Here is a 23,534-nt window from a genome sequence, read left to right as displayed (position 1 = left end):
AACAATCTGTGCATAGATATGTGTTGACATATAAAGGGATGTCAATGTGTCCACAGATAGATCACACAAGTTGCGACTCACAGGGTCCTGTTCAGGCTGTTGATACCTGCCGACCAACATGGATCATTCCTGGGATTGCATAAAAGAAAGTGCACACACATTCCCATGTCCAGTCTGATGATGTCAGCATCCTACAAATATACCAGGAGAACAGAAACCACCCAATAAAGCATATAGCACACTGTGTTACTGCGTATTTCTCTTGTATCATGACATAGTTATGTAGGGGTTTGAATCCTGCAAGCACTGACGGTATATATGTGTGATTTCCTTTGAGAAGAGTATCCTTTTTGGAGACTGGGAAAACACATTAAAAGAGGCACATCCCTCTTTGGAATGTCTGATGATGTCAGCATCCTACAAACATATCAGGTGAAGAGATACCACCCAGGAAAGCATATAGCGCACTGTGTTAATGCGTATCTCTCAAGTATCATAACATAGTTAGGTAGGGATTTGAATCCTGCAAGCGCTGCCAGTGTGTGTATATGTGTGATTTCCTTTGAGAAGAGTAGCCTTTTCGGAGACTGGGAAAACACATTAAAAGAGGCACATCCCTCTTTGGAATGTCTGATAATGTCAGCATCCTACAAACATATCAGGTGAACAACCCCCCCCCCCCAGTAAAGCATATAGCACGCTGTGTTAATGCGTATCTCTCTGGTATCATAACATAGTTAGGTAGGGGTTAGAATCCTGCAAGTGCTGACAGTGTGTGTGTGTGTGTGGGGGGGTGTATGTGTGTGATTTCCTTTGAGAAGAGTAACCTTTTTGGAGACTGGGAAAACACATTAAATGAGGCACATCCCTCTTTGGAATGTCTGATGATGTCAGCATCCTACAAATATTTCAGATGAACAGACACCACCCCATAAAGCATATAGCGCGCTGTGTTAATGCGTATCTCTCTAGTATCATAGCATAGTTAGGCAGGGGTTTGAATCCTGCGAAGGCTGTGTGTGGGTGCCACAGGTGGTCAATACAGTGTGGGTTTTGCTTTTACTACGGTATGACATATGATTAAAACAGTATGTGCATTGCACACATTGGGTATCTGCGTGGCAAATGAATATGTGTACATGTGATCTCAATCAGTACATAGGTGTGAAGCCTGCATACTACATGAATACATTTGTTTCCTTCGACAGATTGTGCCACTGCTTCTCAGATCATAGGTCACATATGTATGTATACGACAAGCTCGGCCACTGCAGTGATCCGTGGCCAAGGTCATCTGTGCCACACACACCCATGACGCATACTATAGAGTACTGTGAGTGAGGGTAATTGCCTGGGGTATATGTCACACATGTTCATACACAACAACGACTGGCAGTAATGGACAGTCATTATAGGTGTACAACAGCCCTGTGGATATGCATGCAGGCCCCTAATGTGTTATGTGAAACACCGATGGACCCCACAATACCTATGGATATGTGGATACCAAGGGACAGATGACATAACACATGTCTATCTGTACACATTGGTACCCAATATACATGTTGAGGGCTACCACCTATGTTGTACTGTCGGGATAGTATGTCTAGTAAATGTGGGTGACTATGCCATAGTCGGCTTACAACTATACAGCATGTATTGGACAACAGGTATCTGTCTGTATGATACCCTTGTGTAGGATATGCGTCCCATCCAGGGAATGCAGTGTAGGCCAATGCATGCATTTCAAGATGTGGATGGACATATCCCTAGTGTGTTGGCATGTACCTAAGAGGGCTATATGCCACACAGGTGTGGTCCCAGGAACGTGTTGCGGTCAATACCACTGGTTACTGTTATAGTATAGTACCAGAAGGATCCAACTGTTACTGAGTTCCCTACAACTTGTGCCATTTGTCAGGACATCATCTAATGATTGGTTATAGTCATGCTGTTGAGGTGGTGTATACTACCAGACTGCAGATCATTGACAGATATCAACAGTATCACCCACAGCATAGTGTCAACCCATGTCATACACACATGTGTACCCATGTTAGTACATATCTGTAGTAGAATGCATACTGGCCATCGAAAGATACCATGAGATGTTAACAATGTGTACAATAGGGTGTATCACACATCCCATGGGTCCACTATGCACGTACATGCAGATAGTGCGCACACACCATGTTCACAGATGTACACCTGCTAATTTGTAGTACACACATCATACACGTACTGTCCACTCACTAATACATGCTGGCAACATAGCACACTACAGCCAAGTGGCACATGGGTGGACAATACATACTCAGACCTAACACTGGTGTAAACAATGCTACAATGACTATCAGAGCTGTGATGCATAATGCCTGCTCAGATATACCTACAAGGATATCAGTACACTTTCCTGTTGGCAACTTGCTACTATTGCTACACTGCTATAATGTCACCCTGTGCATCAGAACCATGTTAGCCTATTCCTGCATGAATGTGACAGATGACAAGAGGTGGCACAGGTGTCATCATATGCACAGGGTGTGTTGTTGGTTTGCCAGAGCCCGACATTGACCCATCAAATTGACATGTGTGTGTGTGTGTGTGTGTGTGTGTGTGTGTGTGTGTGTGTGTGTGTGTGTGTGTGTGTGTCAGGGACAACAGTACAGCATGGGCCAATGTTGATGTAATGTGTGTGTGTATATGTGAGCCCTAGTTGTTTGGTTAATGTGTGTGTGTCTGCATGCACACAACTCTACCATGTGGCTGCCATATACGGGCGGTTGTGGGACAGCCACAGACTGTACCTGCTAGGTCGTAAAGATCACTGTCTCTGGCTACGGACACGGTACCTGTGCCTGGCAGAGGTGCTACAGGCGGTATTGGGTACCAACCCTGACTGGGTGCTATCATCAGAGGCAGAGGTATGATGACTGGACCCATGTCCCAGCTTGGACTGGCCAGTGCCATGTGCACGTGGTCTAGTAGGACGGTTAATGGACAGGCCAGCCCCAGCATTGCTGGGGCTGGTACTGCCACTACGGGAGTGGCTGTGATCCATGGTCTGCTTGCGATGACTGCCAGCTGATGCTGTTGCTGGCATGCAGCCGTGTCGGCTTCCCATCCATCCTGCATGGTCCTGGCTCATGGCTAACACATTGTGGAGGACATCTAATGTCTCCCTCCAATGGCTATCAATGACCTCGGTGTAATTCAGGATGGCACCGGCAAGGTCACTGATGCTGTCATTGATAGCAGTGTAATGGGCCCTCTGCGCCCTTAGTCCCTGTCAGGTGTACCGTTCCATATGTGCCTGTGCTGCATTACAGCCCGGAACATACTGGAGGTTGTAATACCTCTGGGGGCACGTCTGCCAGGGGCAATATGTCCAGTGGTTCTCCCCCGAGAACCCCTGGACATCCACCTATGTGGTACTGTTCCAGTAATCTGGCTATGGCTGCTGTGAGGGGATGCACGTGCCATGGGTACCACACTCTCCTGGTCAATGCCGACTGTATGCTGCCCCTCAGCTAAGACCATTGGTGATGAGGGATGTATTGGCAGTATGAGTGTGCACATAGATGGGGTTGAACGCTGTGTACTGTTGATTGGTGGACCAATGGCAGACCCTGACAGACCTTCCTGTACCACAATACATGTCTCATCATCTCCACTATTAGTGGCAGTGGCATCAGGTTCCCTGCTGCATTCAGACACCCCTAACTCAGCACCTGTGGAAGGAAGACAGGAAACACACTTCACAATCTGTACATGATGTTAGCACACATGCACACATGCACACATGCACACATGAACACAAATACACTGCTCACCACAGCACATACACACACACACACACATACACACACACACACACACACACACACACACACACACACACACACACACACACACACACACACACACACACACACCAGCAATCCAACACATACACAATAGTGAGTGAAGGTGGGTGAGAGTATCACAGGGCAAACAGTCACCTCACACGTGTCAGCATGCAGAATATGTGTTGCTCAAGACCATACAGTGCAAGTGTTGACGGCCCTATTTAATGACATTATACATGGCTGTGATGCATGTGTGTAGTTGTTCGGTGATTGACTACTCCCTGGAACACAATGTGTACATGGACACAACATTGCTGTGCAAGTATTATCTGCTCTGCAATGTCCTGTGCACCATCACTCAGTGGTATACATACCATGGCTGCATGTGTTATCTGTGTGACACATAGATTGCCATGTCTGCTTACAGTGTCTGTGTCCATAGCAAATAATAGTGGGTACAGGTGTAGCACATGCATGCAATGTACAGACATAGGATGAGTGGTGCAAGAAGACGTGAAGGAATCCCAATGCTCGACATGGCCATTGTACAGTGGTTATGGTGAGTGTGGGACATACTGCATATATGTCGGTGCCAGCCATGACATGGCATGCTACATGACTGCAACATTAAACACCACACATACCCAATGTGTGTCATGTTACCTATACACCCAATAGCATTCCAGGACATATATGTAACTCTTTGTACAGATGGAGACAGCTGTGGATATTGTGTATACTGGCATATATAAACACACACACAACATGCTATGCATATTGTGTACAGGTGCATATGTTTGCCCACACACAACAATGAGGTGCAAAGCAAAGACCGCTATGTGTAGTACTGTGGTCACTGCAACTGGATGGTGTGTACTACCATGTGCCATCATCATCATCATCATCATGCATCTTGTGGTCACTCACGGCTACTACTGTGTGACAGACAACCGCCTAGCATGCTGTACCTGACCTGCAGTGCCGTGGCTACGTTCACTATTACACAGCCACTTTGTACATGGGTGTATGAGGTGCCCAATAGGGAGCATTGCCTAACATGACTGTGTTATGTGTTGAAGAGTGTTGCACAGCCCCATGATAGGCCTCTACCCCTGAGGTACATCATGTGTGTGTGGATGACATGTGGGATACTGAGGTGTGACCTTACAGCAGGTGTGTGGTTATGTCATATGTAGCAGGTCTTTGCGTACTGCGTATGATAAATGTGTTATGTTGTGTACAGGTGTTGCAACTATGCCTATCCAATGTGCAGTACGGGGTTGCCACAACTGTGTCTTATGCTCTGTGTATTGCATGTCAGTGAGGCAGTTACTGACATTACTGAGCTGTGCAACATCTTACAGCAAATATGCACGGCATGCATTATGCGGAGGTGTGTTACGTGTACATGGCCTACACCTCACCTATGACATGCATATTTCATTACCAACATTGCAGTTATAACACACTCACCAGCATGGATCGGCTGCCCTGCTGTCACACCAGAGGGACCTACAAGAATATGAGAGAGTTAGTCAGTGGCCACAACTGTGGCATTGCTACAGTGGGTATGCTAAACTGTAGTATAACAACAGTCAACAGTCACAGGTGTAGAGATATTATTCGAAATATCAGTATTGCACAACATTGGCAACAGAACTGCTAAACACACAGTACACATCTCATGTAGATATAATCGAACAATACAGTTAACTGTCATCTACAGATAGGGCATGTTACCTGCTTGCTCCGGGTGGACGTGCTGGGTGGCTCTGGCCTCCATGACAACACATGTCAGAGGTTGATGTTGCTATTGTCCAGGAGCCACCACGCTTAGGAACAGCTCCTCCACTCTGGTGAGGGGGGGGGGGGAATGGCCACCCCACCACCTGTGGCATGCTGTTGTCTTTGGATATCAGAAGCATGTCGCCGGACATGTCTAATTAAATCACTGCATTGATGGCGTACCTGCTCATATGTCCGGTTATGCATGCCTATGTCATTTACCCAACAAACAAGTTCCTGCCACAGTGCAGTCTGCTCCTGCTGGTGCTGGCTGCTTCTGGAGAACAACATCATGTACTGCTGCAATAGGCTCTGTAGTATCACCTCTTCCTCATCCGCTGTGTATGATGGATTGCGTTGGTGGGCCATCTGGCTGATAAACATATGAACAATATGTGTGAGCGAGTCCTGTGGCACACTTTACACCTTTAACCACAGATATTACTTTACTGACATATATACCATCCTATTGTCTGTCAGAGGTTACACACGTTCAATACCACTTATTGGTTCTCAGGCCACAACTAACTAACAGTGCCTGGCACACTCTATATATCACACCACTATATAACAGTACCTGGCACACTGTTTGTGACACATTGCACAACCTCAAGACAGGGGTGTATATCACACCAATGCATGAACAGAGATGTCATCCATTGCAATGGATGTAAATACAGGTACAGTAGTCCCAGTCAACCACCCTGGTCATTGATGCCATAGCCCTGCCTAACAGATGTGTACAGTTGTTACTTTAGGTGGCATACTGCTGTAACAGAGTATATATGTTGCTGGATACACATGTATACCCTGTAACACACATATGATTGCAGCCATTGTACAGGCATGATTACACACACATCAGACAAACATACAACACACCACTGTATGCCAACACAGATGAGCATTACCTGTGTACCATACAGTACTGTGTGCCACTACTTACACACCCTTATGCCTGGGTTTTGTCCTCTGTGCAGACTACAGGAAACACAGATGACAGTGTTTCCAAGCAATGTGAACACACACCATATTGTGCTGTTTAGGCCTACAGCTTCTAGTAGTACTACAGTTCATATGGGAGTTGGATTCACCAGCAGTACCACTCACTAAGCATACATGTTTTGCTTTAGCCTACAATGAGACACCACATTCGTCAACAAGGAACTACGTCACATCATATGCCGTACTACTATGTCTGCCTAACAGTACATTACACATCATTTGCTGTGATTTACAGCTAGGATAGACACTACCATGTCAGATACAACTTCACACTAAGCTATCACACCTTTACAGACCTTGCACACATTCAGCATTACACTTATTCAATCTCACATAGCAGGTGTTGCATTGAGTACATGTGTAAGTACATAGTGTCATAGGTAGGTAATATGCTGTTGGCCCTAGGGCCTACGGCAGCCTAGCCATATGCTACCCTGACCTTTGACACACATGTACTTTGATTTCACTAGCCCCTGCCAACCAGAAACACAGAGGTGTTTCCTGGGGTGTATTACCAATCTCCCACACAATCATCAGGGGTATTTATGACAACTGCTAATGAGGAGCCTTGTTTGCTATTGCTAGGTGATCTATTCCAGTGTATGGCATATCTCTGAGATGGGAACCTATCCCTCCAGCGTGTGCTGTTTAGTGAGCTGACAAGGTTTAGGGCCCTAGAGCGTGTATCCCGGAGGGATTGTGATATGTTGCCATGGTGGTTGTCACCCATCTATGGGTGTGACATACCTCTGTATGTCTGGCAGAGGTCACTCCTGTGTGGACAGTATGCAATACAGTGTAGATGTGGTTTTGTGAGTCAGTCTGCATAGGGCATCTGTTTGCAGCCAGTATTACCCTTTGGGAGGTATGTCTGTGGCCTTTTCACCTGGTGTAGTTGTCATGTGAGGTACATACCACACAGGGCATTGTGATGGGTAGAGGGGAACACTGCCCTATATTTCTATAGATGACATACCTGTTGTCATGACACATAACACACAGACTGATAACAGGTGTAATGTGGCACTGTCTTCATCAAAGCAGAGACTACTGTCCACCTGTGTCCCATGTTCCATTATCACACCTTCACTGTTGGGTAGCTCTCTACCTATGTGGTAGTTAATGGGTACAGTGTTTTGAAAAGGAGGAATGGCACTGCAGTATCAACACTTGTCTACAGTCCATGCCTTGGTCACCACACACCTGTTGCAGTACATATGACCCGTGTCACTCTGTCTCTCCCTCTCTCTATATATGGTTATATATATCTATATATCTATCTATATATATATATATATATATATATATATATATATATATATATATATATCGATACACATTCATGTACATATCCATTGCTGTACACATGGATGTACATATAGGCACAGCACATGTACAGTCCACCTTTCATGGTGGGGATATCACTTATGCAACAGTTGAGGGATGTACAGTTATGTGATTATATTGCACAGTGTTGTGCAGAATGCATGTGGGTGTCCTCATCCCATGTAGCATTAGTAGGCCTCACTGGCTGTAACACAGCAGATCTGACAAATCAGTCCCACAGCATTTAACCACCACATGACATATATTAGCACTGCATGCTGTTTTCTAGGCCACACACTACGACCTACATAGATATATGCACATATCAACCTTCAATGTCTGTCCACCCTTCACTAACAGTTGCAGTATGTTCCTTGCCCTATGCACATGAGTGGATACAGATAGATATGTACTGCTGCCACACATGGATGATTTGTAGTGTGTAGCGTACTATTCAGGAACATCTACTACATGCCAACACATACATGTGAGTTACATACCTTACCTTTGTATTTCCCTGCTCCGTGTGTTACGGTTTTGTAGGTTTTTTTTTTTTTGGTTGTTTGTTTTGTGTTTTCCCCCTCTATTTCGGTTTATGTCTCAGTTTCTCTCTCTGTTGTGGTTGTGTCTCTGTCTGTGTCTGTGTCTGTGTCCATCTCTCTCTCTCTCTCTCTCTCTATCTATCTATCTCCCAGCACCTGCAATGATAAAATTGCATGTATGGACTGCAAGTACAGCCTGCTTTTCTAGGTATCTGCACTTGTGCATGTAACAGCCTCTGCAAAAATTGCTGCCCACCATTCAGTAATTGCATGCAGCCTGCTGTGTGGTGATTGCATTACTCACTGTGATTGCAGCCCACTGCTATAAAATGCTAGGTTAGGCAGGCGTAGCCCTTTCAGCTGTCCAAGGAGGGGCCCATGCTTGTTTACTCTGAACACCGTTGTGTCAGTCAGAAGGTTGGTATATGTCTCTTATCTGAAGCTAGGGTTGTAGCCAGTTATATGCATGTTGTACTCAAACCTGAATGTTGGTGCTTCCAGTACACACTTCTCAGTGTAGACATGTACTTACCCCTCCAAATGCTAACACAGGATACACAGGAGTATGTACTTTATTTCTGACTTGCACAATTAACTGCCATACAAATGTGGTTATTGCACTGTATTCCTGTGGCCAGTATTTATCCTGGTCTGATACTGTGTGGTGTTTGTAAGGTCATAATGTAACATTATTCCCTGCTAGGATGGCTGGTTTTCCCTTCACAGTCACGTCATGCAATTCCACAACAACTGCTGGTAAAGACCCTCAGAACAGTTATACCATTCCTGATTTCCATTGACATTCCCTCATTGTAATGCATGATAGATTTATTTCAGAACAAAGTTATTTGTATATCTGCTGTGGCTTAGTGGAAATTCATGCAGTCTATTGTGTCAATGGTCTGGGGTTCGAGACTGGCAGAGGTTTTTTCTTTTGCTGCTCAGCAGAACAAGGGCCCTGCCATAGAGTGACTAAGGCACTTTTAAGCAGTTGTAAGCGGGTTTGCGTGGGTTTTCACGATGCTTAGTGATGCTTAGCTAAGTGCACACATGCTCACACTCTCTTAAACCCGCTTACTACTGCTTAAAAGTACTTACTCCCACTAACCCCCGCGCTAATTTCTTTTAAAGAAAAGAAAATGGGGAGATAGGAAAGTGGTGAAAAAGGGGACACAAAGAGGGACAGACAGTAGGTAAACAAGCTTGGGATGTGCAGGATGGGTGTAGGGAAGGTCCATAGCTGCCCATTTCTTTACCAGCAACTGCTGTGCATATGCAATTAATTTGGAGTGATATTTGAAACCTTCCACCCCTGGGAGAGGGGTGAGGACAACAAAGTATGTTGTACTGCCAATTATAATTATCAGTTTACATGTCCAATGGACATGTGTGTAAAATGGGCAACTATGTATGGGGCATAATTTTTTTGTGGGTACAGATTGCCCATTTTTTTTTTTTTTTTCATGTGAGAGTGGGAAGTGAGGTAGAGGAAGTAGTTATGTCCGGGGAAGTAGGTTGGGGAGGTAAACAGACAAGACAGACAAGACGCATACAGGGGCGGTGTATGACACATGGGGTGGGTGAACACAATTGATGGGGTCGGATGTTTGGAAATCGCAAGCCCATGAGCCCACAGATGGTAACAGTGGAACTGAGATCCCCACCCATGGGCAGTCACCACTGCACCTTCACAACCCCGAAGGTGGCTGTGCTGGGGGCTGCATAGGATGGGCAGGCTCACCTGTGAGACGCACCACTCTTGCCTCAAGCTGGCGTAGGGGATCAGCGACTGAATGCTGGATCTCCCTACGCACCACAACCCGGACCCTTTGAAGGGTGACAGGTGGCCCTTCTCTGCCCACACTTTCACAGGGGGGACGAGCCCCATCCCCTGCAGCGGTTCCACCCAAAGGTGGCACAGAACCAACGGAGGAGGGGAGCCTGGGCTGGGCAACGGACCTGCTGGTGCCAGGTGCACTCGCCAGCTGAGGAGGGACAGGTGGGTCCGCTGGGACCGGCCTTCCCATACGTTCTGTGATTAGGTGTGTTTAATTACAACATAAACAACAACATTTCAGATTAGTTGTAACAGCATGCAGTAATATTCCCATTAACCCAACACACTAAGGTTCCAACAGTTGAACAGCAAGCATAACACATGCATATATTGAACCACAGTGGATATTCCAACAGCATGCAGGGATGTTTGGTAGCAACAGGCCACCATGATTGTGGTGTTTAAACAGGGCACATGCATCAATGTGAATGCAAATATTTATAGAACAATAGGACATATGTCCCAACAAATTTTAAGATTACACATCCCCATTGAGGTGTGGAATTGCATGGTTTATGCACATACAGTAGGGTGTAGAAAAAAACCACGGTTAACATCTTATAATTCCTTTTAGTCTACACTACATTCCTAGTGACTGCAGGTGTCTATCCCCTACATGTATTATTACACTTGCCACCATACATTAAGTTGTGTAATAGGTTTGGCTAGTCCAATATATGCCTGACCTATATCTGACATACTAACTGTCCAGGATGCAGATGTTACTGCTGCATATTTCTTGATTGCATTTCTATTTCTTTATCTAAATATCTGGGATGCTTTCCCATGACATTTTCAGTTCGATTTGTACAGAACCCTGCATTTGTTGACACACACTCACATTTCTGGGGATAAACTAACATGCTGCACGTGTGCCAGATTTACTTATGCATGCCAGCCAGTAACTGACTGTTGCGGACTGTATATATGCTTCACAGCTACTAGCACTTCCATCACCCACTTTATATGGGACTGTACAACTCTGGGTTGCCAGCACTTTTTCAACCAGTACTATTTGTATAAAGCAAGGGTACAACAATATTTCAAACTCTGTGACACAGACACACTCTGGGTTTTAGACCTTTATTAATGGCATTACACACTTTTCCACAAGCTCACTCCTTTATTTGTTTTAACGGTGCATATGGCAGACATGTTCAAGACATATTATACCTTTAATAATAGGTTAGAACACTCTTTTTTCAGGCTCACTCACTTATTTTATATGACAGTGCCTGCAGAGATAGTATTCCAGACATATGTTACCTTTCTTAATGGGTTACTACACTCTTTTTCTGCCTCTCTGACATTTTTATCTGACAGTACATGCAGAGGCCTTATACAGGCAATTTTATGGCTGTATTATTGGACTACAACACTTTCTTTCATGCTCTCTCCCATATTTTATATAACAATACATGCAGAATGATCACTAACCTGCCTGGTGGCGCAGCCTTAGCAGCCTATCAGCATAGGCTTGCTGATTCGCAGCACGGTCACCTGCAGCTGTAAAGTAAATGAAGGGATATTGAGACATACCTATCCATTATACTTACTCAATTATCAATTCTTACATACTGCATTCCATGGCTACTTACTCAGTTGTGGGGCATTCCGCATCCCACGGGCCTCCTGTATCCATTGGTTCAGGTGGTCTTGCTTCCATCTCTTCAGGTCTGCATGGTGGTGATGGACCTGCTCACCAGTCCGAGGAACACCTGTGGCACTGGTGAGGTCATGAGCTAACCGGTTCCAAGCCCCTGCCTTGTACTCCGTCCCTTGGAACTGGCCCTTAAGGAGTCTTGACTCATGACGGTGGACAAGGAGCCAAACCATGTATTTCGACTCCTCGATGCCCCAACGTTGCGCTCAGAAGCGTGTTCTCTCTCTGACACCAGCCATTCTAACTGCAGATGTGAGCTACAATCAGTTATGGTGTGTATTCCTGCCTATGGGGCTTAAATATGTTGCATTTCCCACACTTTTTTGTGATTGGCCATTTTTTAAAATTCTCGGCTGACTGGAGACCTGCTTAGTAATGGTTAAACTACCATTAGTAAGTATATGTCTGTTAACAGTGGTTGTTTCCCATAAGTTATTATGGCTTAGTGATTCTGTACTTTGCTTGTGATGCCTGGGTTCGAACCTTGTCATTCATTTTATTTTCATACTGTCCAGACAGGCTAGGGGGTGTGGCTGCATTTAAGCAACTTTGCTCTACGTTGCTCCTCGGTGCCCTACGGTGCCCTGGTTGGTGCGGTGCGCACGTCCGTGCAAACAGATTGAGCTGGTTAAAGCGCTATTTCGCTATGGGCACCTCTATTGCGCTGGGTTAACCGTAATTAAACTATGGGCAGCTCTATTGTGCTGGGTGAAGCGCTGCTTAGCTGCAGGCAATTATATATCAGGATCATTTAAGATATTTATTTTGTTCACTGTTACATTGGCCATTTCACTGCGTTTTACTACTATTTACACATATTTTTGTCTGGTATTATTTCATATACTGATTTAAAAATAAATACGAAGGGAAGTGGTGGGACTCGAACCATAAACGCCTCTTGTTTGTATGAACGCCCTACCATTACGCTATTACTATTTGGTGTGATTTGCATACACCTTCTTTCTTATGCTCTTCCATGTCTGAATTGCTAACTCTAGCTAAGCAATGGGCACACCCGCGCACACACGCGCAAATACGGGCAGCTATTTCGGGTATTTAATAAAATTAAATTAACTTTTTACTTTTTCTAACTGTGATGGGGGTTTACAATATCAGGGAGTGTGGTGTTGGGTGCAAGGACATTTGAGCGGACTCGCTCTTGTGTATTTGCTTTTACTTTTCAATCACTTGCAGGGGCATGGACATTTAGACTGCTCAGCAGTCAGACATGCTCCCTGCTTTCTTACATGGTCCGTGTAAGACTTACGGTTGAGTCAGCATGCCCTCATGCATATTCATGGCACGCAGACGTCATACCGTTCAACTGCAGCCTCCGAGTAAGACTTATTAAGTCTTACACGGAGGATTCGTGAATCCGGGGAAAAGTGTTTCCATTTATGGCATTTTTGTGGCTTTTTAGTTTTAAGTTCCTGATTTCTCCTTTGGGGGCAGAAGCATTTCTTCATAGTGCAGACCGATATGTGACAACCTCTGCTACATGGACAAGCTTTAACTCTAATGCTCTGAAGAATATTATTCATGTACACTACCTTGAAGAGCCAGGCACTTGACCGTGAACTACTTGCCATTTGTTATAATCCCTAATGTTTCTCATTTATTTATTTTTGTTTATTTGTCCTTTGATAACCAGTAAAGTTCGAATGAGCCAAAGGTTCACATTTTCAATGGAGGCCTTAGGAGAAAAGCTCCACAACAGATTCAAAAAATTTAAACAGTAGTTAATAAGTAATTATATACAAGGGGAGAAATGCCTGCAAAATATTAAACATTTTACAATGTGTTGGGGAGAAGGGCTCCACAAAGACACACAAAAAACATTTTACAGTATCAGCTAAGCAGTCATCTATAAGGGGACAAAATCCTCACAACAGACAACAATACAAACAGATTAAAATAGATTTACAGGAATATTATTAGGATAAATTGCAATCAAGAATACAATATGTACAGTAGCAAAACATTTTGCAGAAGTGGGCAGCCTGTGTCAAATAAACTAATACATAGTTATTCAAAATATTGGCTATGTTTCTAATAATATATAGAAGTGAGAAATAGAGTATTCTGCTGCCAAAGTAGACAGGAGAACAGAATAAGATGAGGAGTAGTAGGAGGGAATATTAAAGACATGCAGAGACAGTTGATTATTATAAGAGAGATGAAAATGTTATGAGAAGACAAGAGAGAGGAAAATAAATTGTAGTAAGTGTTGGCCGAAGAGGTAGAAGAGCATAGATTGGTATGATGGTATCATTAAGGCGAGAGCTTCTTTGGATATTAGGCTATTGCTACCTGCTAAGATTTCAAAGTGTTAGTGAATGAGAGTGAGAAAGGCATAGTTAATAGTTAATGGGTGGTCTTGCATCTGTTTTGAGAGTTGTGCATACACAGTTCCAGGTGGTCACTACATCTTTGTAACAAAGCTATCCGGAAGCAGATGTGTGTCCCAGAAGGAAAATGGCAGACATTAGACAGATATCATAGACCAAGGTTGTCAATATGCTCTGTCATTAGGATTCCTTATCATAATTTCACAGACATTTTAGTAGGAATGCATTGTCTTCTGCAGCTCAATCTCCAGCTTATTGCATTGCTAATTCTCCACATGTTGTTAACCACAGCGTCAGGCTTAGTGCATTGTGTACAGATACAAGTATCAGTTCAAGATGTCTCATGAAAATAACAACCACTTTCATGAAATCAGCTGTTAGTATTTTATGGAAGAAGTTACATGTTCATCTAATTAGCTTCAGCTCATTAATCCATTAGGATAATCAGAATCAAATACTAAATATTGTTTACCTAGACAAATCTCTTGAGGACTGATTGAGGCAACTCTCCCTGACTGCGTCTGAAACCCATTTTTGCAATAGCAGGAAAAACTTCCAATGGTGTTGTGACATTCTGCATTCCTTGCACATGTATTATTCTTAAGGCATTCATTGGCATCTAAAATAAAATAAGGAATATTTACATAACAGTCATTCTGTAAAAAGCAATGTGAATTCACTTTTAAAAGATCATTTCATTCAATGTAATTATAGGATACAACACCTAAAACACAAAGCAATCTTGAAACATTATAATAATTAAAGCATCATTAAAAAACATAAATGTATCTTTTGTTCAAAAGAGATTATCATGTGCACTATATAAAGTATTACCAGTCAGTTCCTGAAGGGAAAGGTGAAAACAGAAGTTGGACTTTATCCCTGGGATTCATGAAGCTTGCGCCATGCGCTGGAGTAGCGTCAGCGATCTAGCGCCAAATATGGCCATCGGGCGATTCAGGTAAGAACTGTTTCCACGTGCACTACCAGCGTATGCCAGAGCTGCGCAGCTCCTGGTGCATGTATGCTAATTACCCCATGCGCAGCTGTGTAGCATGCAAATGAAGGTATATAGTGACTAATGAAGTTGTGCAGGTGTAGCGTAAGCATGTAGAAATGTAAACCAAAAAAAAGGTTTATATGTTGTCAAACATAAAATCGGAGCCATGAAAGCAGACCAAACTTATGTATTATAATGTTAATATATGCCAATGGCTAAATATATAGCCAATGGCATAAAACAACATGCACAACATATAAAAAATAACATTTAATTTCATGGCCACACCAACGCAAAGTAAAACTGCAGTGCATCGGTGCACAAACGGGATCATAATGAAAATATATTTAGATGTCATAAAACTGTAATGTAACGCAGTTCATGATATTCCCATAATAGTCAATGGCATGCATGCTACACCACAACCATGAAGCAAAGGTTGCTAAGGGTCTGTGAAAGTGTTCTGTGCAGTAACTCGGAATTAGCAGTCAATGCCATGCAAATGAGTCAAGTAATACTGAATCGCAAATGTCCCGCCGGCGAAAGGATGTACCACACAGTGTAGCATTACAACACCGAGGAGTGGCCTGGAGGTAAACATGACATCAAGAGAGGGGTGCGCCACCGTATCTGTAAGCACATTGGATCATTGCTAACCCGTGTTGGGTCTTGCTAAGCAAAGTCACAGGATAGGGGTGTTGAAGTAGCCATAGCTTTGCTTAGCTGAGAGCACAGAAGGTAACCGAAGGTTCATGTGAACGTGGATGAAAACACTCATGAAACCTGGTAAACGGAAGTGCGAGGCGCGCACCACAGCTGAAACAGGAAGGATACGGAAAGACAATAAGGAAATGCTGCAGCATGGTAATTGGAGTACAAATGAGTAATTAACACCTAGAAACTTACAGTGGGCCATAGTCAACAGCTAACAAATCTGCTAGCAGCTACCTGCAGAACAAGAAAGGAGAGGTGCCGTACAGCAAAGAAAAGAGAACTGTCACAGCAGAACAAAGCAAACTTGCTGTAGATCAGCTACATAACACATTTCCCAACACAATCCTGGGTTGTGGAAGCACAAAACAAGAAAGATGGCATCTGGATGCATGCCTGACAATGGGAGGTGAATAGGGTTGAAAATAGAAGTAAAGGGAAATAGATGAATCACGGCAGACAAGTGTAACTCAACAACAAAGGCCCCACAATAGCAGTACCTGCTGTAAAAACAATAATTATGATACCCGGCAGCTGGAATAGCACAAATACACCCAATTACACCAGCATCATGCATTGCACAATAGTATAAGGTGTGAAAGCCCCACACACACTTGTGTATTCCCAGAGACTCTGCACCATTGGTATATACAGACTGGGAACTTTTAATATGTACATGTTAGGTGATGCCATAGCTTTGATTCACCAGCATGTGTTGGAGACTGACAGTGGTGTGGAGGATGATGCTGACAACCATCTCAGGCACCGAAGGAGGAGATGAGTGTTCAGACCCAGGGTAACCTTCCAGGGGCTACATGATCTGGAGATAGTAGAGCATTACAGGGTGGACAGGGACATCATACAGCAACTTGTTGAGCTGTGCCGGCCATGCCTCAGAGCCAGAAGTAACAGAGGGGAACCCATCCCAGTGGACACGAAGGTATGTGTAAGCTTGAGAATACTAGCCACAGGTACCTTCCAAAGGCCAACTGGGGATATCATGGGGATCTCACAGGCATCTGCATCCAGGGTACTCCACCAGTTCCTGGATGCCATGTTACCACATGCCAATGAGCACATACACTTCCCCCGAACGCAGGAGGAGTTGGCCAGCAATATATGTCCCTTCCACCGTGTGGCGGACTACCCAGAGGTACTGGGTGCAATAGACTGTACGCACATACACATCAAGTCACCACCTGGTGAGCAGGGTAGGCGCTACATAAACCGCAAGGGATTCCCCTCCATCAACTGCCAGGTCATGTGCAATGCCCAGGGCATTATCATGGATGTATGTGCTGGCAGTCCTGGAAGCTATCACGGCTCCCACATCTGGCATGCCTCTCAACTGTATCAGGTATTTGCCAGGGGGTCATCTCATATGGCCACCTGGTGGGGGATGCTGGCTATGCACTGGAACTGTGGATGATGACACCCATCAGAAATGCACACACAGCCACGCAAGAACACCATAATGAGGTGCACGCAGAAACCAGAATCATCATAGAGCACGTGTTTGGGATACTGAAATCACGGTCGCGTTGCTTGGACATATCTGGTGGAGCCTTGCAATACTCTCCAGGAACACGTGCCCACATCTTCATAGTATGTGCCATGCTACACAATATGATCCTGTGGAAACAGCTGCAGCAGGGACAGAATGGTGAAGGCCCTCACAGCCCACCACTATTGCCAAGGAACCCACAGGCACAGGGGGACCCAGACCATGAACACCCTGTGCTAGCCCCAGTAGGCAGACAGAGGCGTACCCAGTATGGCCATGCCTTGGCAAAGAGGGAATGTATAGCACACACACTGACAGTGTAGGCACTCCTGAACTGACACCCTTCTCCACCTGCACACACAGCAAACATGGATGGCACACACACATGACCACCTGTAAATTGTCATGTATAGGTGGTCTACTGTGTGCATCCTACATAGGTAGCCCTCAACTATTGTACACACAACCACCATTGGCACAAGGTAAGGCAATACCTGAACAGTATATTAAGCTATTAGCGTGTGTCCATACTGTATGTACAGGTTCATAGATACATAGGTAGGTACATGCCCAACTGCCGAGGTCACTCATAAGCATAGGCAAAATGTATCTGCTGTCATCATCCCATTGATCAACTAACTGTGCCTCTGTGGAGCAGAGCCACTTGCGGGATCCCTGTGGTGTAGCTACTGTTCACCACCCACTCTGCAAGGATTCCTCGGAGTGTCAGTGAGGGGTTTTGTATAATGTAATCAGGGATGTAGTTCCAAATAATGTGGGGGGGGGAGTATCCCTGACAGGAATCTTCACAGATGTGTACATGTTACATAGTATACCTAAAACACAGCTTGCATATATAGGTAGTTCTCCACAGAATAATAAACATGTGGAAAACACAACTGCTGAAATGTGCGTTCATCACCCTTGTACTACCAGTGCCTGCTCTGAGAGGTAAGATATCACTGCCAGGATTAGAACATGCAACCATGTACACATTCATCACAATAACATACTACTAAGCTACCTAAGATGTACCAATGGCAGTCGTGTATACTGACAGGATAAAACACAAAAGGTAGGAATGTGTTGAAATAGGACAAACCGGCATGTACACAATGAAAGGTGTATGTTATATATATATATATATATATATATATATATATATATATATGTATATAAAATTTATATATACACATCATCATATATACATAGAGAGAGAGAGGGAGAGAGAGAGAGAGATATGTCGATATATGGGGATATACATATATATGTAGATATATAGATAGATTAACAACATCTACATAACCATGGAGGTACACATAAAAGGGATACCTACCACATACCGACTGCTTCACATACCGACGCACGTAATCCCGAGGCTTAAGGTCCTGAAGAACACAGTACCAAAACACCAGATGCACGAGGTGTAATCTCACAATGTTAATGGACAGTTAGTTAGTGCTTCTGGTGTTGCGGTTTGGATAGGTTACTGTGTGTACATGTGTTTCTTAGGGCTGTAGTGTGTGTAAGTGTGTGTTCTGTGTGTGGTGTGTGTTCTTGGGGGACTGTAATGTGTGGTTGTGGGTTAGGTTTGTGCGTCTGTTTCCGTGACCTAGGATGTAGAATATTAAAGTAGGGGGTGGTGTGTGGGGCACAGACACCTACATGGGGTGTGTAGGGGGGCTTGGCCACCTGCTCATACGTAGTGTAGGATGGTTTGTTTGGATGTGTTGGTAGCAGTGTGTCTGCATGTGCATGTGTGTGTTCCATGTTTGTGTTACCTTCGCGAGTTACTGTCGATGTCGGTAATGTGGGGTATGAGAGTCTGTTCCCGGGACTGTGTGCGTCGGAACACTGTGGGTTCGGGATTCCGTAGGTCTCCCGTATACAGCGGTTGAAGTGTTCACATATGTGTATAACATAGACCATAGCAATCACACATTCCGCCACTACCAACCTTTATGAACAGAGGATATGGAGAGTATATGCCTATACACCATTACAAATATGTGCTATGGACATGAGCCAATGATAGTGTTACCACCTGTTCCACTTTGCGAGGGACACTCCCTCTTTGGGCGGTTGTGTCCTGACCAAATATATTAAACATGGCAAATGTCCTGAGATCGTAGGACATAATTATGTCCCATATGTACTGTAATAGTTGCATACAATAGTTATTTCTGTATCTAAAGTACCTACATGGTACAGGAAACAGGATAAGCTACTAAACTGTTACAAGAATAAGATTATAATTAGGCAAGAAAGGAAAGTTCTATCCCTTGTACTGACCATGGGTTTGTGTCGGCCTATAAAATCAGATGTGTGTCCTGAAAAGGACCCACTATGGACATATGAAAAGGTGGCAACCCTAGCCAAAGAGGGTCAGTCACCAACACAACTATGATGACTGCAAATACCTATGACAGAAATACACAGCTATCATGTAGCAATACGTTATTACATTCAGATGTATTACCGAAGGGATTCAAGGACTAACATCACCTGCAGGCTATACAGGAACCACATAACAGTGCCTTAATGAATCAGCCTGCAAATACCATCGTATTAGTCCACAAAAGGATAGGTGTTCAAATAGGAAAGGAACCCTCATGCACATAGGGATTATGTATAAAAGCAGTTCCTACACACCTGCATTTGCTAAGCACACCCACCAACATCACCGCCACACCCAAACATATTACAATACAAACTGTAATAACATCACAAATCATTCACACACTGTATGAAATTTGTAGAAGCCTTAACATACCTTGTCAGAGACACACTAACATGGCTCTATGTGAAATAGTGGCTGTTATACAATGGAACAGCTGCTGATGTAATAGGGTTTGTTTGCACTAATCCCATTTCAGAGGGTTGTGCGTACACCGGGATGTGTTAGCAATTAGTGAGTAACAGCACAGTATGCTACACTTGTACACCAAATCAAGGATGTCTGGTGAGCACACTGTACACCACATAACAAATCATGCATATCCATACAGCCTTGAGCTGACCAAACATCCTTGCCAGACTTAAACATCTGCAGAAGTATCAGGTACAAACAAACCCTGCATAAATAGCACTATTCCAAAATATAACAGCTGTACTCACATGTAGAACTAAATCATCTAGCCATTACACACAGTCCACGGGAGTGATGAAGCTAATATATCTCTGTGTGTTTCCATACAGCTGTTGAAATATATCGCAATAACACATCTAGGCCGTCTCCCTCGAAAGTAAGACAAAAGGACAACGCCCAAAAGGAGTACTCACTTATACACCACTGTTGCCATGGTATCGGCTAATGGAATAGCTGCACAGCTGATGTGCATCCAATTAACTACTTTGGAACAACAATTGGTGGACAGGACACCACATGTTACTGATATTTAACTAGAAAAGGATGTGTTATCACACATTCAAACCATCCGTATATACCAGCGGAATGTTACAAAGAACATTGAAACACAAACCGAAAAGGATTGAATCAACTGTTAACAATACCTTGGGTTACTAATAAGGTATGTAGAACAGTCAGTATGTCTGTGTATGTAGTACTATTCTGTAGCATTTAAAGTGCATGCAATCCATATAGTGGAAACAGTTATCTTGTAGTGATGTATTATTGAGCATAGTAACGCTTGTAGGATTTGTGTGTACTGCTGTAGGTCACAAGGCAAACACCGAATACACCACAAGGGATGCTATATAAGGGCTTTGAAAAGAAATACTCCTCACCAGCTGACGTCAGTGGCAGGGCTGGTCCAACAAGTATGTGCTATAACAGGGGATTGTATATGTTGATATATTGTAACTGTAGCCATATGTATGGGTGTAATACAGAGAATAACATGTGGAAGGTTGGGCCACTGTGCAAGTATGTTTTGCATTGTGGGATATTGTGTCAATAACCGTGTTATGTAAAGTATTGTAGGCAGATATGTATTACAAGCTACATAGCATTACTGTAATGGTAGGCAAACATTAGTTATGTCAATTGGCATTTACAATACACAATAACAGGATACATATGTCTTTTAGTGAGCCGAAGTTTATCCGCATGATAGCAAAGAAAAATGGAAGAGCTATTTAACTATCCATGCCCATAAGACGTAATATGTGCAAAGGTAGGTACTAGGCTGTCTTACCAAGGGTATCTGTAAACCTAGCTAGCATATGTTGTCTTTTGCTACCCCCATAGGTTGGTTCCCTGTGCCTCTGAATGGCAGAGCCAATAGTTCCCTGTGCCTCTGTCCAGCAGAGCTACTGCAGTGATCCCCAGGTACATGTCTGTCTTCCATCCACATGTCCCTTGAAGAGTGCTCGTGAGGGGCCCTACCTGAAGTACATTGGAATCACGTTCCAAAGCATAGCGAGTGTCCGGGTCAGGAATCTATCTGTTCAGCACATCCTACTCATCGTTGTTGTCTGGTGTATATCACTAGAGCATGTGGCTCTCAAGGGCTTCTGTTTAAGTGGAGCATATCCAGCAATACAGGGTTGGACATGGGCCTTGTATGTCAAGCAGAGATCACCTGTGAGTATGCGGTATGTAACTGAGTACAGCTGGAGTTTCGTAGGTTGGGCTGCATAGGTCATCTGTTTGAGGTCAGTAATCCTCTTGGTGTGGTACTGGTGTGGTCTGCCAAGCTGTTGCAGTTGTCTTGTAAGGTATATCCCAAATGGGGTGTTGCATCCTTTAATGGGTCTGATATGACATGTGTAGAGTCACAATGGCCCCTCTGATCTGGATGCGAGCCCATTAGAGATTAGGGGAGCCATGTAGAAGGATATTCTAACCACCTTGTCATTATGACTAGAAGAATGTAAAACTCACTACTAAAGTAGCAATAAGTAAAAAACACAAATACAGAAAAAATCAAACTGCTACTCCACGGCTGATAGTTCAAAAATACCAGAAGCTAAACTTCTCTTAAAATCTTTTATTGGTTAAAAACTATTTGTATTTTTAAAATTTGTGTAATCTGCCCCTGCAGCTTATATAGTAGTGTATGCAACGTGTTTAAAACGTTCATCAAAGTCCAGTCGAATCGCTCCTCAAAATACATTTAAATCAGTGGCGGTTAACCGCCATATTTATATCCTTTAAAGAAGGGTTCTCTTGCGTAAAGGATAGTGAATGCTTAAATTTTAAATTAAATTTTACTGAAATTTCTTTTTCTGCTGACTGAGATGTAACACTGAAGATACACTGTGAGTGCTGATAACAATTTTTTCTGCCAATTGAGAAGTGCGGCAATGTGAGAGTGAGTCTCGGCAACAGTTTTGAGTCAACTGGTGTACTTGTTATCTTGTTTATACTAGTAACATTGGAAGCATATTGTGAGTGTTGGCAACCTTGTAAGCCAACTGGTGCATTTGATACTTAATTACAGCACTATCCTTTACGCAAGAGAACCCTTCTTTAAAGGATTTAAATATGGTGGTTAACCGCCACTGATTTAACTGTATTTTGAGGAGCGATTCGACTGGACTTTGATGAACGTTTTAAACACGTTGCATACGCTCCTATGTAAGCTGCAGAGGCAGATTACGCAAATTTTAAAAATACAAATAGTTTTTAATCAATAAAAGATTTTAAGAGAAGTTTAGCTTCTGGTATTTTTGAACTATCAGCCGTGGAGTAGCACCTTGTCATTATGGGTATCGAAAGAGAGATTGCTATCTACTGGGGTTTCCGGATCCCATATTACCTTTTTTGTATGTAGGGGACTATCACCTATGTGGTAGTCCATGGGTAATTAGTTATATCCAAAGGGGATGATTATGCACTTTTAAGCATTCAGCTTGACGCCATGATATTAGCACCAGGTATCCGTCTCAGTGCGACCCTTCCAGAGGATGTCTATAACAGCTGGGGAAACAATTATGTCCCCTAGTTTGCAGTCATCTGCAAGCCTTTTCAGCCAAAGCCCTCCTGTGCTTGTCTGTATGT

At 43.7% G+C, this 23,534-nt stretch overlaps 1 protein-coding gene across 5 annotated transcripts in view; it reads right to left on the bottom strand.

Moving 5' to 3' along the window:
* The window catches only part of LOC122812119 (adhesion G protein-coupled receptor E2-like), a 1,702,710-nt gene that overhangs the window by 1,031,464 nt on the left and 647,712 nt on the right, over positions 1-23,534 (bottom strand). For all 5 annotated transcript variants that reach the window (XM_044084406.1, XM_044084405.1, XM_044084408.1 and 2 more), the window contains exon 6: positions 14,827-14,973. In XM_044084406.1, coding sequence (XP_043940341.1) covers positions 14,827-14,973 — 147 coding nt within the window. The remainder of the gene's footprint in view (positions 1-14,826; positions 14,974-23,534) is intronic.

The sequence above is a fragment of the Protopterus annectens genome, chromosome 9.part0 (genome assembly GCF_019279795.1).
Source record: "Protopterus annectens isolate FY-2018-M chromosome 9.part0, PAN1.0, whole genome shotgun sequence".
Classification (NCBI taxonomy): Eukaryota; Metazoa; Chordata; order Ceratodontiformes; family Protopteridae; genus Protopterus; species Protopterus annectens.
The sequence above is the reverse complement of the archived record's forward strand: the minus strand, read 5'-3'. Positions and strand labels throughout refer to the sequence as shown.